This window comes from Lagenorhynchus albirostris, chromosome 18, assembly GCF_949774975.1.
Source record: "Lagenorhynchus albirostris chromosome 18, mLagAlb1.1, whole genome shotgun sequence".
In the NCBI taxonomy this organism is placed as follows: Eukaryota; Metazoa; Chordata; class Mammalia; order Artiodactyla; family Delphinidae; genus Lagenorhynchus; species Lagenorhynchus albirostris.
The window spans coordinates 11,082,037-11,099,794 of NC_083112.1; the positions used below are offsets into that span (position 1 = coordinate 11,082,037).

Here is a 17,758-nt window from a genome sequence, read left to right on the forward strand (position 1 = left end):
TGGATATGCGAACACAGTTCACATCTTTGAAAGCTCACAACTTGAAGGTTCATATGTAGGGGACTTACTGCAATGACCTATATGGGAAAAGAATCTACAAAAGAGTGGATGTAGGTATATATATAACGGATTCACTTTGCTATACAGCATAAACTAACACAATTTTTTTTTTTTGCCGTAAGCGGGCCTCTCACTATTGTGGCCTCTCCTGTTGTGGAGCACAGGCTCCGGACGCGCAGGCTCAGCGGCCATGGCTCACGGGCCCAGCCGCTCTGCGGCATGTGAGATCTTCCCGGGCACGAACCCGTGTCCCCTGCATGGGCAGGCGGACTCTCAACCACTGCGCCACCAGGGAAGCCCTAACACAACATTTTAAATTAAGTATACTCCAGTAAAAATTTTGAAAAATTAGCATCCAAAAAAACCCAAATTTTAAACATTTTGAGCATTTATGATTTTACTGAAATACATATTAAAATAGTTGTTTTACAGTACTAAGGCAACCAGTGAAGAAGGCAGTCAGCTGGATTTTATATTGCAGTATTATTACCTAATATAGTTAACTCATAATTTCATTAAAATATTTTTAAAAATAATTTTTTGTTTCAATTTCCTATTGTAATTGTCATCTATTCTTTAGGGTTTTAACATGGCCATCATGATTTTTTTTGTGGAGTAGCATTGATATTCACTATCTTGATAAACTTTTTATAGTAAAGACATATTTTTGTGAATAAACAGTTTTTTTAGTCTCAAATGATAACTATTATAGCCATTTCTATATTAGTAATTCATGTGCCAGCCACTACTTACTTCTATAAATACTTTTGAAACTGTTAACAAGCAAAATTAAATTTATGTTTTGAATTATTAAAGTAAAATCCTATTTACATTTAGTATCATCTGGCTTTATAATATTCTAATAAAATTATTTTATAAATAATCAAAAACTTAATAAAGATCAGCTTGTGCTTTGTGACCACCTAGAGGGGTGGAATAGGGAGGAAGGGTGGGAGGGTGACGCAAGAGGGAGGAGATATGGGGATATATGTATATGTATAGCTGATTCACTTTGTTATATAGCAGAAACTAACACACCATTGTAAAACAATTATACTCCAATAAAGATGTTATAAAAAATAAATAAATAAAATAAGATAAAAACGTTCCACACACACACAAAAACACTTAATAAAATGAGAATATGAAGATCTGAGCATGTTTATTAGCATAATAAAATTTAACTCATAGAACTGAAGTGAGAATAACAAAATAATGTAATACCACTGACTAGCGCCTGACACTTGGAAGGGTCACAACAAATTGTTTATTATGTTTCTCTTCTTTAAATGTTTAAAATGTTTCTCTTCTTTAAAACTTGAGAGTTTTATTATGTTGCATTTAAAGAGTGTTTAATTTAGTTTTGTTTTTTCAGAGCACCTTCAAGTTTAAATCTGAGAGTGATATTCATTTGGCAGAACATCATAAACAGGTTCTGTATGATGGGAAACTTGCAAGTAGTATCGCATTTACATATAACGCTAAGGCCACGGATGCTCAGTTGTGCCTGGAATCATCACCAAAGGAAAATGCATCGATTTTTGTGCATTCCCCACATGCTCTAATGCTCCAGGTGGGTGAATAGTAGCTTAATCTTCATGTTCTCATCAGCACTGTGTCTTTATTTTACATATTAAACATTGCTCATCTAGAAATCTCCAGTTGCTCTTTGTTTTTCTTTTTTGGTTTTCTAGTTCTTTGAATGATGTTTTTGCCTTCTGCTTTTTTTTGGCAATATATTTTACCTTGGACATGTCTCCTTAGTAGAAAATCTTTTTTTTCTGTTATATGTTCTATATCCTTTGAAATAAAATCAGTGAATTAGCTAAATAGATAATTGCAGATACTAAAAAATACTTTGCTTTAATAATGTATAACTCCCTAACATAAAAATTGCCTGTGTGTCTTTACATCCATGAGTCTCTTATTAAAACATATTAAAATATGTTTTGATTTAGAACTTCATATTTTCTTTGTAAAAATCTCTCAACTTAAGATTTCAAATTTAAGTGATTAGCAAAGATATTTCAAACTTTTATTTTACATGTGTATCAAAATTATATAATTTTGATTTTTAAATTTTAAAAATAGATTTAAAAATATCTATTTTATTTAATTTTCTTATGAAGCTGGAAGAAGCAAATAGTGATAACATTATGCTTCAGAAAATGTAATAAACATTTTTGTTTTTGAACATAGGATGTAAAAGCTATAGTTACACATTCAATTCATAGTGCAATTCATTCTATTGGAGGGATTCAAGTGCTTTTCCCACTTTTTGCACAACTGGACAACCGGCAGCTCAATGACAGTCAAGTGGAAACAACTGTCTGGTAAGTTTTCTTTGAATATATAAGTTATGCCATTTTTTCCTCATTTAGATTATGCATGGTGCACTTGGTGTTGTGTAAATGTATTATAATACTGGTTTTTATCCTTGAGGTGCTAATAAAAGTTTCTTTAGGATTAAGGCAGATATATATTTGCACAATGTAAAAAAGCCTGACACTTAGATTTTTATAACCACAAAGGAGTGACTTCCTTGATAATAAATGAAAAATTCTTACTAGGTGTAGCATAGTGATTATAATATGAAGTTGAGGAAAAGTGTTAGTCCTGACCTTACCCTTTGCAAATGCCCATTGTTTGGATTGTCCGTGAAATCTTGTCAGATTAAATAAAATTACTAGGGTAAAGTTTATTCTCTAGAATAGTATTTAATAACACACATAATTTATATCTTAAATATTGGTATTATTCTATAATGTTAGTGTCATAAGACTAGCACAATATTAAGGAATATTAGCTTTTTTTATATATAGATCATGTTTGAGAACCTAAATCTAACCAGTAGCATACCCATGTTTTATGTATTCAGAATCTTCTAATTAGATTGATTTCATGTGCAAATTTTATAGCTTCTCTTTTTTTAAATTAAAAAATACCTCATGGGGAGGGAGGGAGATGCAAGAGGGAAGAGATATGGGAACATATATATATGTATAACTGATTCACTTTGTTATAAAGCAGAAACTAACACACCATTGTAAAGCAATTATACTACAATAAAGATGTTAAAAAAATACCTCATGTATCAAACTCTGATTTAATCTTATATCTTAGAATCATATATGTCATAAGTTAAATCTGAATTTTAATAACTATTTGTGTACGTTGCTAAGTTTGGAGAATTTAAAGGGAAAGTTATATAGGTAAACATTAGTTTACTAAATAGTAATATAGGAATGCTTCATTAGTATGTACACATATACATGAGATTCTTTATCGATCATCCAATTTTGAATTTGTAGAAAAACTAGTGAATGAAACTAAGATGGGAAAAATTTAAAGTCCATTGAAGTGTAACCTATGATTTTCTCCTATTAATTATTTAAATTAATTATTAACAAAATTCTGTCTTAGTGTTGCTAATAATAGTATCCCTGCATTGGGACCATCTTTATGTAAAGTATAAATCTAAGTATAAATGGGACCTGTACCTTTACAATAGTCAGCTGCCATCCGTGGGTCATGCTTCTTTTATATCAAGGTAATGTAGAGGTTGGAGTTTTGAAGTGAAAAGGAATCCTGAGGCCATGTCCTGCTGAGATATTACTGTTATAAGGTCTTAAATACTTTTATTGGGAGGCAGATCAGCTTAGTGGAAAAGTGAAACATTTAAATTCCAGTCCTAATTTAAATTCAAAACGTTTTGCTCTTTGTCATCTAAGTGAACTAGTACACATTATGATCAGTAATTTTAAACCTAGTAAGTGCTGTGAAAAGAAGTTAGAGATGAAGTAGCAATTAGAAAACTCCATGTGTAATTTAAATATTTCATATGAATTAAGTCCATAATTATTTTAACCTGAAGTATAATGTTTTGCTTTGTATAGAAAAATTAGAAAGATTATACAGTTTGAGATGCTATAACTAAAATGATTATAATAATTTATAACATCATGAGTAGTTATTATAAAATCTTAGTGATAAAACCATGTTTAACACGTTATCTGGTCCATTCATCCAAGGCACATGGTTATTTTTCATTGCCTGTCTTTAAAACTCATTTTAGTGTTTATATTATATTTTGATATTTAAATTGTATTTATTTCATCATGGAGATAAAAGGCAGTGGAAGGGATCAGCTTTCTGATTTTGATTTGTTTTTAGTTCTTTTATATCATTCATGTTAATTTTTCCATGTAATAACTAACTTTTTCAGTGATATATGTGTTCTTAGTTTATGGCCAATAGAAAACATATAATAAGAAATGTACCACTTTCCTTTTCAGTAATAATACATACCCAATTTCAGCCCTACCCTGTGATTCACTTATGTACTTCTTTGAATTCTTATCTAATACTTTTTCATTAATTGCTTCAAAGCCCTTGATGTCTGAGGTTGGCTCTTTAGTGGACAATTGTGTGTATCAGTAATTCAGTCTCTTGTTATATTTAGTTTTGAGGGGCACCATTTTGGTGGTGATACTGTCTCAGTTTTTAAAATGTTAAAGGCAGATTTTTAAATGGGACGTCCCCCTCTACTTGAAGAACATAAATTCTTAGCTTTAGGGCAATGGTTGATAGAATTTCTTATTTTCTGGCTATATCTTAAATTCATATATATGAATGAGAACTTAAAATGGGATATGTTATCTTATTTTCAGTTAGTTTTAAACTCTTCTAGATGAATGAGAATATTTGAACTTTAAAAATCTTGGACAAAATTTTATGTACCTTTTCTGGAAAATCTTTTTGTATAATAAATACATGCCCCAAATTGCAATGTTATCTAATTCTTGATTATTTTTTGGAGAAATTGAGCTAAACTCTAAAATAAGTTAATTCTTTGCCTTTGTGTTTCAAGCTAAAGTGTCTTGGTTTCCATGCACTTTCCTCCACTCAGTAGTCCCTGTTTATGAAACTTTTTATTGTTTATATAAGCCTCATCTCTGTTGGCACTACTTTATTATTGTTCTAATCATTGATGAGTTTTACTGTATAGAGGGGGTGTAATATTAAAATAATTTATTGAAGGAATAATCTTATTTTCTGGAGCCTTTAAAAATAGGCTTTATTCGTGCAGGAGAAATTTTGTGGCTTTTTTGTTTTATCATGAAAGCTACATGTTATAGTTGTTATATGTGTGGACTTTCAAGTCAGACACACTTGGCTTCAAATCCCTCGTTTACTATTTATTATTTACACAACTTTGAGTGTTATTAACTATTTTGTGTTTCAGTTTCTATCATTATAATAGAATAATATAGAATATTATATATATATAGACTAATAATAGCTCACTGGATTTTTTAAATTAAATGCAATAAAATATGTAGATTGACATACATGCTGGTTTTGTTATTATGATGACAATGGGTTAGGTAATCTAGATTATCTCTAATACTACAGTTTTATATTTTAAAATATATATCATCAATCATAGAGACTGATTGTTATAATAGGAGCCGTGTTACTTTATATTTGAAATTTTCTACCAATAATGTTATTTATAATGGAGAATTACTTATTTAAGTGATGAAGTAGGACTTATAATTTGAATTTCAGTTGTAATGATGAAAACTAATTGTGAACCATCTATCTATTTTCTAGATATAGTGGTTTAAAATTGAGAAATGTGTTAACTCAAGTTTTGAAGTCAGTACCAAGTTAAAAAAAAAGCTTTCAAGGGTTTAAGATGATTTTTCTTTAGCTGTTCTTTGGATTTTATAGCTACCCCGTTAGTATTTAAATCTCCAGGAATAACACTTTTTATTGCTTTTTCTTTTAACATGTAGTTTAGCCTTTGTGAAACAAACGAACAAAAAATGAACCACAAAAGGAATAAATGTTATTGAATTGAGTTAAATAGCTTGTGGCAACACATACAGTATTTTTAATGTAATTTTGTTTTGAGTAAGTAAATCATGCCAATATGTAGTTGTTATAGTGATTTCAGACTATTCATAATGATTCTCAAGCACCATGATCATCTTGAGTAATTCTGCCAAGTGATGAAAGCTGTTTGGAAGTTTTGTCATTCCTCAGGGATTAATACTATTTTATATTGGACTGGTCGATTGATCCCATTCTGTCCAGCGATCATTGAGAGCAATAATTAAACAAATTACCTTTCACTAGACATTTAGTAAATATTTATTTAATGTATAAATAACAAATGCTTAATAAATGATTTCAAGAAGTATAACTCCAATCTTGAAATAATCATAGCTTTTACATTTTGTGTTTAGGAATGACTCATTGAATTAGAAATTTCATTTTCCTTTGATTTGGATGATAATATACATTGACTGTAAATGTCCTGTCTTTCTCTGACTTGGCCCCAAAACCCCTTTTGTTTGAGTGTGTGTTTCTAAATTCTATAGATCATAGAAAGCAAAACAAATCTTCCTCATTTGTTTGACTTAGGAAGAATGTACTATGAAAAAATATGTTTTCTGGCACAAGGTATAAATAGGTTTTTATATATCAAAAGATTAAGAATACACTAAGAGAGTAGCTCTCAAGCCTTCTTTTGGTGTCAGACTAAGGCTCAACCTAGTGTCCTATTATGTGCTCTCTGTTCTTAGGTGATGGGGCTATCGGAGCGTATGTAATAGTGGCACAAGGCACTTACTGAGTACTTACTGTGTGCCAGTAGCTGTTTGTAATTGTATTACCTCATTTTATCCTGTTCTGCTGATGAGAGAGATAAAAATTGAGTACCTTGTTGAAGGTCACAGAGATTTAAGTGGTAGATTAGGACCAGAGTTCTAATTCTGAGAGCCTGATTCCAGAGCTCTCACTCTGAACTACCATGATTAACTCTGAGAATCACCTTTGCAAGCTATGGAATGATTTTAATACTGTAATGCTAACTTTATCTGATAGTAGTATGAATTAAAATAGGATAGCATATATAAACTGTGTATCACAGCGAGTGTCTGGTACGTAGTAGGCACTTAATGAGTTTTCTTTATTTCCTCAGTAAATGTTAGTTTGTCCATTGATGTGATGCAATTTTGTATTATTAAAATGTGTTTTAACTCTGTTAATTTAACTCTGTTAATGCTGTTTTAACTCTGATAAATTAAAAATCAACCACAAGTGATCATTTAAATTAATTCTTGTAATTGCATAAATATTTTTCTCAGGAAAGTGTTCTTTTTGTTTCTAGTTATAATACAGGTTGTTTGATAGACTGCTTGATGGAATGTAAGCTATAAAAAATTTAGAAAATCCCATAAAGCATTTATGTCAATGATCCTATAATGAAGAATCCTCTTGTAATGTGAATATTATGACTCATTAATTAGTTTGTTTTGTGGGCTTAAATCCAGATTTTTTCCTAAAAGCTAGCTTGCTAGCCAAAGTTATTCCAGTAATTATCTTGAATTTTATAGCCACTTTAATAATTAAATTTTCATTATAAAGTCCTGATTAGCACCACTGTCATTTGTAAACCAACACAATTACCTGGAAATTCCAGCATTTCAGTGTCTAACAACCCAAATTTTCCCTTACACTTCAAAGTGACATAAAAATCCTTTGTCTGTGTTTTCTGATTTTTAGTTCAGGGAAGTGACTATTATACAGCTAATGTCAAAAATTTCTACATATTTTCACCGAACTGACATAAAAAATGAAATGTGACTGCTTTTTGTAGGCTAAAGAAGTGAAATTAGTACTTGTTTGTAATGATTGTCTCCCTTGTGGAGGTTGTTGTTTGTATATGTAGAATATAATTATTATTAGTTTGGTTTCTAGAAGTATTTAAACATTTAAAAATATATATCTATAGAATTATGTTCTCTTTATTTTCTTTATGTTTTTCAGGAAAATGTACATCTTTCACTTCTTTACATGCATATTTGCTATTTTGCCTTTTTTTTTAAGTTTACAAAATTAGTAATGAAAGTATTCTTTGAAGTGAAACAGACACAGAAAGTATATTTGACATATGTATACCACTACTTCTATTAAAGGAGGAAAACCAAATAATTTTTTTAGTGAGATTTAACTAGAGTAAAATGGAATGTATATTGAATTCACTGTGCAAATAAATCCATAAATAAAAATTAAAATACAGTATTCTGCCTGAAACATAGGGAAATTATAGTGTAGTGTTCAAATAGCTTTCTCTTCTTTGTCAGCCATGTTCTTTTTACTCCATGGATCCTTTACAGAAGATATCTGATAATAAAGTTTATGGTACATCTAACAATTTAATGAGTTTGTCAACTGTCAACAGGAAAGGACATTTTGTTTCTTGTAGACTTATGACTTCTGATTCACTGACTTTCCAAATAAGCTATTTTTTATAGTCCATTTTAAAGTGTTTTTCATAATAAGTGATTGCTTTTCTACAATAATTCCTCCATAAAAAGTTTCCTTTAAATTTAGTGAAATCTGTTTTTAATGCTGTATTAGTTTGTGCTGTTTCAATTTTCAACACATAATTTTGCTCTGTGCATTTTCCCTGCCATAAAGGAAGTCTTCTGCTTTATCTTTGACCAGAACAAACAAACAAGGCATTGTTTTGGCAGAAGGGTAACTACAAATTATTAGTTGCAGGAATTTGGGCAACCATGGACACATCTTTACTGAATTTGTTGCCTTAATTTTCCTCTAGTTTGCATATCAGCATTCTCTGTCCTTAAATATTTTAATGATATTTTGTAACTGAAGGTGTTGTTATTTTATGCATGGAATAGCATTTATTTCTTTAACTCTTCTATATCTTTACGTTGCTTTTGAAAATAATAAGGTAAATTGCTTCATTTATTTTGCTTTTATGATATTCATGCAGTCTAAATCTAAAATAAGTATTATTTGCATTTATGAGGAACATTGCCATATGTGCGAATATTCAGAGTTCATCCTCAAAAGCTCAGAATATTTCTGATGGGAATTGGGTATAAATCCCCCAAGTGTTTATGCTCTCTTCCCTTTCTCTCCCCTGAATGTGATGACCGTTACGTGCAGTGAGTGGAATCTTCAGTAAAAGAATTAATAAGGCATCATCAGGAAATTCTAGTTAACTTAGTATGGTAATTTTTTGAAAGTTTTTTTTTTTTTTTTATGTGGACCATTTAAAAAGTCTTTATTGAATTTGCTACAATATTGCTTCTGTTTTATGTTTTGGTTTTTTGGCCACGAGGCATATGGGATCTTAGCTCCCCAACCAGGGATCGAACCCACACCCCTGCATTGGAAGGCGAAGTCTTAACTACTGGACTGGGAGGGAAGTCCCTAGTATTATAATTTTATTGGCCTTTATTTTATTTTGTTTCTGGGTTTATGGTCTTACTACCTAGATGGACAACACCCAGAGCTTTTTCTGTTGTAGCCTTCTATTTAGGCTCATATACCCAAGCTCAAACTCAACCTTCTCCAAATAAAAACTCATAACTTTCTCTTCTGCACATTTTATATCACATTTGACATTATTTTTAAAGTTTTAAATTAATTTTTATTTTTGTTGAAGACTTTATTTTTTAGAGCAGTTTTAGGTTTGCAATAAAATGGAAAGGAGTAAATAGGTTTTTCATATACTCCCCCTCTTCACACATACATATCCTCCCCTATTATCAACATCACTCACCAGAATCGTATATTTTTTTAACAAGGATGAACATAAATCAATAGATCATAATCACTTAAAGTCCATAGTTAAGAGTTCACTCTTGGTATCATACTTTTTATAAGTTTGGACAAAAGTATAATGCCATGTATCCATCTATTTATAATATCATAAAAAATATGTTCACATTCCTAAATATATTTTGTGTTCTACCCTTTCACACTGCCCCCAGGCAACCACTGATCTTTTTACTGTCTCCATAATTTTGCCTTTTCAGGAATGTCATATAGCTGAAATCATACAGAATGCAGCTGTTTCAGATTGTCTCCTTTCACTCAGTAATATGCAATTAAAGTGCCTCCATGTCTTTTCATGGCTTGATAGCTCATTTCTTTTTAGCGTTGAATAATATATATTCTAATATCTAAATGTACCACAGTTTATTTTTCCATTCACCTACTGAAGGACATCTTGGTTGCTTCCAAGTTTTGGCAATTAAGAATAAAGCTTCTATAAATATCTGTGTGCATGTTTTTGTGTGGATATAAGTTTTCAACTCTTTGGGTAGATACAAAGTAGCATGATTGCTGGATTATATGGTAAAAGTATGTTGAGTTCTGTAAGAAACCCCCAAACTGTCTTCCAAAGTGGCTGTACCATTTTCATTCCCAGCAGCAGTGAATGAAGTAATAGATTATTAGTTTCTTGTCAGTTATTTCAGATTTTCTACACAGACAGTCACGCTGTTTGTAACCAAAGACAGTATTATGTCTTCTTTCCCAACCTGTATATATTTTATCACATTAGCAAGGACTTTCAGTGTCATGTTGAAAAGGAGTGGTGAGAGGGGACATCCTTGCTTTGTATCTGATCTTAGTGGGAAAACTTTGAGTTTTTCATCATTAAGTATGACGTTAGCTGTAGGTTTTTTATAGATAGTCTTTATCAAGTTGAGAAAGTTCCCATTTATTCCTAGTTTCCCGAGAGTTTTTATCATGGGTGGCTGTCGGATTGTGTCAAATGCTTTTTCTTCATCTGTAGATGTGAAAGTGATGTTTCTTTTTTAACCTATTGCTGTCTTGAGCCAGCCTTGCATACTTTGGATAAATCCCATTTGGTTGTGGAGTATAATTCTTTTATCTTGTTTGGATTCAATTTGCCCATGTTTTGTTGAGGATTTTCACATGTCTGTTCATGGGAGATATTGGTCTGTAGTCTTCTTTACTTATTATGTCTTTGTCTAGTTTTGGTATGAGTGATGCTGTCTTCATAGAATGAGTTAGGAAAGTAGTTCCTCTGCTTCTATCCTCTGAAAGAGATGTAGAGAATTGGTATAATTTATTCCGTAAGTGTTTGGTAGAATTCACCAGTGAATCCGTCTGGGCCTGGTGATTTCTGCCTATTAATTATTGATTCAATTCCTTTAATAGGTGTAGGTATATTCAAAATGTCTATTTCTTCTTGTGTGACTTTTGGCAGGCGATGTCTTTCAAGGAATGTTTCTTTTCATCTAGGTTCCCAAACCTGTGGCCATAGAATTGCTCACAGTGTCCTTTATTATTCTTTTAATTTCCATGGGATATGTAGTTATGTCTCTTCTTTCAATTCTAATATTAGTATTTCCGTCTTCTCCCTTTTTTTCTTTGTTAGTCTGGCCTAGAGGCTTATAATTTTATTAATCTTTTTAAAGAGCCAGCTTTTGTTTTCATTGACTTTTTCTATTGATCTCCTGTTTTCTGTTTCTTTGATTTATACTCTGGTTCTCATTATTTCTTCTTGCTGCTTACTTTAGATGGCATTTACTCTTTCTTTTTCTAGTTTCCTAAGGTGAAAATTTAGATTCATGACTGTTAGATTTTATATATATATATATATATATATATATATATATATATATTTTTTTTTTCATTATAGAGGTCTGAGCATCCAATTCCAATATGTGGAGGCATGGTTTTCCCCCCATACCACCAAAGATTCTCTGTGACACCAGCTGGGTATCCTATCATTTAACTCAATTCTGACGCTCAAATCTGACATAGCATCAGATTCCACAGGTTAAGGGCTCAGTCTCACAAGACTGGCCCTCTTCACTTTAGATGCCAGTTGTAAGTCTAGGTTATCACCTGTGCTTCTGAACAACTGACTGTAGATGGTAGGTTCCAGTAACCTCCTCCTTGGACTTCAGGTGATAGTTGCAAGTCCAGGTCGTTACTCGTACTTCTGACTGACTGGATATAAACCAGAGGTTCCCGCCACCCTCTTGGGTTCAGTTACTTTGCTAGAGTGGCTCACAGAGCTTAGGGAAACATTTTACTTACTGGATTACTAGTTTATTATAAAAGGATGATGAAGGATACAGATGAATATCCAAATAGAAGAGATGCATAGGGCAAGGTATGGGGAGAGGGCATGGAGCTTCCATTCCCTCTGCAGGTATGCCACCCTTCTAGTACCTCCATATATTCACAGACTGGGAAGCTCTCCCAGCCCTGTGATTTTTTTTTTTTTTGATGGTGGCGTCATTACATACACATGACTGATTAAATCAATGACCGTTGGTGATTGAACTCAATCTCCAGCCCTTCTCCCCTCTCTCCCTGGAGGTAGGTGGGTGGTAGGTGGGCTGGACTGAAAGTTCCAACCCTCTAATTATATGGTTGGCTGTGTTGGCAACTGGCTCTCATCCTTAAGTGAGTTCCAAAAGTCACTTCATTAACAGGACAGAAGACAGTTTTTATTACTGCCATCCCTTAGGAAATTTCAAGGGAGCTAGCTCTGCCAGACCTCTGTGCCAAAAATGGGGACCAAGAACAAATGCACATTTCTTAGTATAAATCACAATATCACAACATTGAATGCTCTAAATTTCCCAGTAATCACTGATTTCATTTTATTCCACAGATTTTTTTTTTTTTTTTTTTTTTTTTTTTTTTGCAATATGCGGGCCTCTCACTGTTGTGGCCTCTCCCACTGCGGAGCACAGGCTCCAGACGCACAGGCTTAGCGGCCGTGGCTCACGGGCCCAGCCACTCTGCTGTACGTGGGATCTTCCCGGACCGGGGCTCGAACCTGCGTCCCCTGCATCGGCAGGCGGACTCTCAGCCACTGCGCCACCAGGGAAGCCCCTATTCCACAGATTTTGATCAGTTGTATTTTCATTTTCATTTCATTCAAAAATATTTTTAATATCTCTTGAGATTTCTTCTTTGACCCATGTGTTATTTAGAAGTGCACCGTTTAATGTTCACATTGTGGGATTTTTCCAGTTGTCTTTCTGTTACTGAATTCTAGCTAATTCCATTGTGATCTGAGAGTAGACATTGTGTGATTTCCACTACTTTAAATCTGTTAGATATGGTTTATGGCCCAGAATGTTGTCTAGCTTAGTGAATGGTCTATGCAAGCTTGAGAAGAACGTTTATTCTAATGTGGTTGAGTGAAGTAGTGTATAGATGCCAGTTACCTCCAGCTGTTTGTTGGTGTTGTTGAGTTCAACTATGTCCTAACAGATTTTCTAACCCCTGTAGTTGTCCATTTCTGAGAGAGGGATGTTGAAATCTCCAACTATGATAGTGATTTCATCTATATCTCCTTACTGTTGTAGCAGTTTTTGCTTTACATAATTTTATGTTCTGTTGTTAGGTAAATGCGCTTTAGATATTGGTATCTTCTTGGAAAATTGACTCCTTTATCATTGTGTAATGCTGTTCTTAATCTCTGATACTTTCTTTGCTTTGAAGTCTTGTCCAAAATTAAAGTAGGTACTTCTACTTTTGTTTGTTTGATTTTTGTCAAAGGTGCAAAAGCAGTGTAAGGGAAGAAGGATAGTTGTATGCTAAAATGAACCTCAACCGCAACCTCATTAAAAATTAACTCAAATATCAGCTGTAAAGGTAAGATATAAAACTACAGAACTTTTAGAAGAAAACATAGGAGAAAATCTCTGCAACCTAGGCTATGCAAAGGCATTTTAGACATGACCTTAAAAGTGTGATGCATACAAGGAAAAAATTGATAAATTTGACATTGGCTTCATCAAAGTTAAATTTAACCTTTTACTCTGCAAAAGAAACAATGAAAAGACATTTTACAGATTGGAGGAAGATGATAGAAAATCGATTTGATGAAGGACTTATATCAAGACTACATTTAAAACTCTCAAACACTAGTAGTAAGAAAGCATGAAATCCAATTTTAAAAAATGGGAAAAAGACTTGAGCAGATACTCCACCAGAGAAGGCATAAGGATGTCAAAATTGCACATGAAAAGATGTTCAACATCATTAACCAATTTATTTAAAACACTATGAGATGTAACTACACAGTTAGTAGAAAGGCCAAAATTAAAAAAAAAATACTCATGAAGCCAAGTGCTGGTAAGGATGAGGAGCAACTGGAGCCTGTTACTGGTGGGACTGGCAAATGGCACAGCCATTCTGTCAGTTTGGCAGTTTGTTATGAAGTTAAACATATACTTACCACATAATTCAGCCTTTCTACTCCTGGATTTGTATTTGTGAGAAATGAATGAAAACTGTCCACACAAAAACCTTTATGTGAATGTTTACAGTAGTCCTATTCATAATTGCTGTAAACTAGATACAGCTCACATGTACCCATTAGGTAGTCTGTTTATTCAAGGGAATACTATTCATCAATTAAAAGAAAAAAAAACCTTGATGTATGCAACTACTTAGATGAATCTCAAGAGACGATATGTTGCAGTCAAGAAGAACATATTAAGAAGATTACATACTGTATGACTATCTATATGACATTCTTGAAAAGTCAAAACTATATCCATATAAGAGATAAGTAGTTACCCAAGGTTGTTTTGGCTGTTGAGAGAATGTGACTGCAAGGGTATAAAGGGATAGGATAAATGAGTTTTTTGTGTGTGATGGAACGCATCTTACCTTGATTGTGGTAGGGTTATACAAATCTATACGTCTAACATTCTCAGAATTACATACAAACACACACAAAGAAAAGAAGTAAAGTAGTTGGTTTTACTACATGATCATTTTAAAAATGAAATTAATTATGAAAAGGATAGAGAATTCCTGGATGTATATGAAGCCTAAGTATCAAATAATTATTTCATCTTTTTGTGTAGCTAGCTGTTTTAATATTTATTTCATTTTTTTTTGGTAATTTCAGCACTTCTAGGGTGTATTTTTAATCCCGCTTTTATCTGAGGCTTGGCTGAAGGTAGACCCAACACCAGGAGAAGGGACTATTTGGCTTCCCTGCTGTGCATGTTTTGATCATGAAGGACATTAGAGTATGCATATATAGTTAAGATCACCTATTTGTCATTATAACCTATCTCTGTTTTTCCTTTGAAGATTTGAACTTATTAGGTATTAGAGAGTTACATCATTAAATTTCTACATCATTCATGTATCCATGGATTATACACGATAGTGGTGCTGCCACTAGAAACATGTCCAGAAAGCTCTCATAAAGGTGCTAGGACACTTAGAGCATTGTGATTGTTTGTTGGCTGGAATTAAATTAAAAATGAGTAGGCTTTAAGAGTTATCTCTTTTACAGTGGAGCGTTATAATAAATATCTATAGGTTATTGATAGAGAATTATGAATAGAGATGATCAAAAGGCTATTTGGTTGTCAAACTATGTAAATACTGGTAAATGCTATAGGCTAACACATAATGATGTCATAAGAGGTTTGGAGTTCCTCTACCTGTACACATTTTAAAATTTTGTTTCCTTCATAAGACAACTTTTGACACATTACAGTTACAATTTTACAAATGTCTATTTTTTTTGCTATATTTTGTCAGAAATAAAATAGGCTGATGAAACATAAAATTAAAATCTGTTACCAGACAAAGGAAGGTAAAAAACTGTGATAGCCTGACTAACTTTTAATAGAGCCTTTAAAGAATGTTCTTAGATAGCTATGACAGTCATGAGGCTGTCTGCCTCCTTATGAGGCTGAAAGAAAAGGGAGAAGTTGCTGAGGAGAGATTTCATGGCTAAGGGAGGCTTAGTGATTTCATGTGCTACCCAGTGTATTTCATCTGTCCTCACATTTTACTGTACTGCATTTCACTGTTTTCCTTATTTGACTCTGCAGATAAATGTATTTTACTTATTTTGGCATGTATCTCCACTTGATGTTTGAATTGATGAATGTGACAGTTTGTGTGTCAGGGTTTATTGCCTAGGTAGGCAGTTAGGCAGTGGTCTTTTGAGATAGCATCTTCAGGAATACATGATCTAAAAGTGACTGCTAAAGGTACATGGAGTTAGAAGCTTTTGGTTTAGAACTTTCTAATTTTGAACTGTGAAGGAATTTAACTCTTCTAACTTATTGTGGGAATTTTTTGTGTCACTGGAAATTAATTGTGTTGAGTGTGAAATTTTCTTGGGTGTGGACTTGAGTTGATTTCTTTTACAGTTTTATTCCTGCTATGATCACTCTCATCTTGGAAGAGTTTTGTAGTGAAAGAAATAGCATAGAAACTATATTAGATATTTTATATATGTATTCATCTTTTGCAAGATTTCAGTGTTTCTCAGTACTAAATTAGGCTACATAAGAGATGAAACCTTATGAAAAAGTCAAAAGAATTTCCCCCATTACTGGTACCTTAAATCTTATTGGAACTTAATCTACTTCTGAATTTATTCTGACAATTATTTTGCCTGTAGTGTTTCTTAAGAGATTAAAAACACCCTTATGTAAGTGGATGAGTTGTTGAATTTCAGGGGGAATCTTTAATTTTTACATTATTAATTCCATTCTTCTTAATATATTTAAACAGCCCATCTAGCTGAGGTGCTTTGTTTCCGTACAAAGCAAATTGAAAAGCCAGTTTCCTGTACCCTAAGAACTGCCTTTGAACTGAACTTGGGTTATATATTAAATCTTAATAATTTCAGTTATAAATTAAGTCTATCTTTATGATATATTGCATCTTTAATAAAATTCCTCAAAGATAATACAAGTTTTGGGATAATATTACATGAGTTATCTACATCAGTTATTTTTAAGAAATAAAGGACAAGTTGAAATGGATAAAGTTATATTAAAATCAAGTCAAAATCTATATTTACATAAATTTTAATGGCTCCTAAAGGTAGTACGTATTTTTTTCATTAGGAACAAAAATGAGTCATGTTTATACGTAGTTGTTAAATATTATCCGTTATTTGTGGGCCAAGAATATTGTGGTAATTCTTTAATAATGTGGACCAGAAAGCTCTGGAGAGATTATTAATATGCTAAGTCGTTAGAGGTATTGTTGTATTATTTCCTTCATTTTTCTTAAGGTATAGCCCTTTACTAGTGTGATATTTGCAATAAATTTTTCCTAATTTAATTAAAGCTCATTAAAGAATTGGAAGATGGTAATTATTTTGAAGAAATAACCCTATAGTTTATTAGTGTCATTTTCCTTAAAAGGAGACAGAATTAAAAACCCTTAACCATTCCTGAAGTAGAATTGTTACTTACAGAACATACATTATAGTACTGTCTATTGAAAAGTTTAGCAATTTGACTTTATGAGGTAAAAACCAGTTTACTTTTTGCCTATCAAGTAAAATATTCCTGTGAAAATCTGTTTCTGGGTATTGCTATACTTTTCAAAAGAATGTTCTGTGTTGTGTATACTAGTTTTGGCTGACACAGATCCTTGCTTTTTGGTTTATCCTGTATATTTAGATCCTCTACAGATGAACTGATGTGTCTAGACAGGAAGTGGTATGTAGGAGATATAGGAATGGGCTGAAGTATCCTTTATATTTGCCTTTGTATCTAGGGGAGTTGGAAATAGGCAAGAATGGAGAGAAATTTTGTATGGCAGTACACAGAATTTTGCAAGTTAATTGTGAGCCCTGAAGCAATCCGATGCATTTTAGTTACTGGTAAGTTTGTTAAATTATGTTTGAAAATGTACCTCTTCGAAGATGGCCATCTATTTACTATTAAGTCCACCATGTCAAATATACCTATTTTAAAGATTTTTTCAAAAGATGTAGTATTGCTATTGCATTGGGTTTTAGGTATAAATTAAAAATACTTCTGTTGGTGAATGCATTTGACTTTTCAATTGTTGTCATAGTTAAAATTGAAGTGAA

At 32.4% G+C, this 17,758-nt stretch overlaps 1 protein-coding gene across 1 annotated transcript in view; it reads left to right on the top strand.

Annotated features, from left to right (window-relative positions):
• The window catches only part of NBEA (neurobeachin), a 627,916-nt gene that overhangs the window by 112,028 nt on the left and 498,130 nt on the right, over positions 1 to 17,758 (top strand). The window contains exons 9-10 of the mRNA XM_060128644.1: positions 1,436 to 1,633; positions 2,260 to 2,393. Of these exons, the coding sequence (XP_059984627.1) occupies positions 1,436 to 1,633; positions 2,260 to 2,393 (332 nt within the window). The remainder of the gene's footprint in view (positions 1 to 1,435; positions 1,634 to 2,259; positions 2,394 to 17,758) is intronic.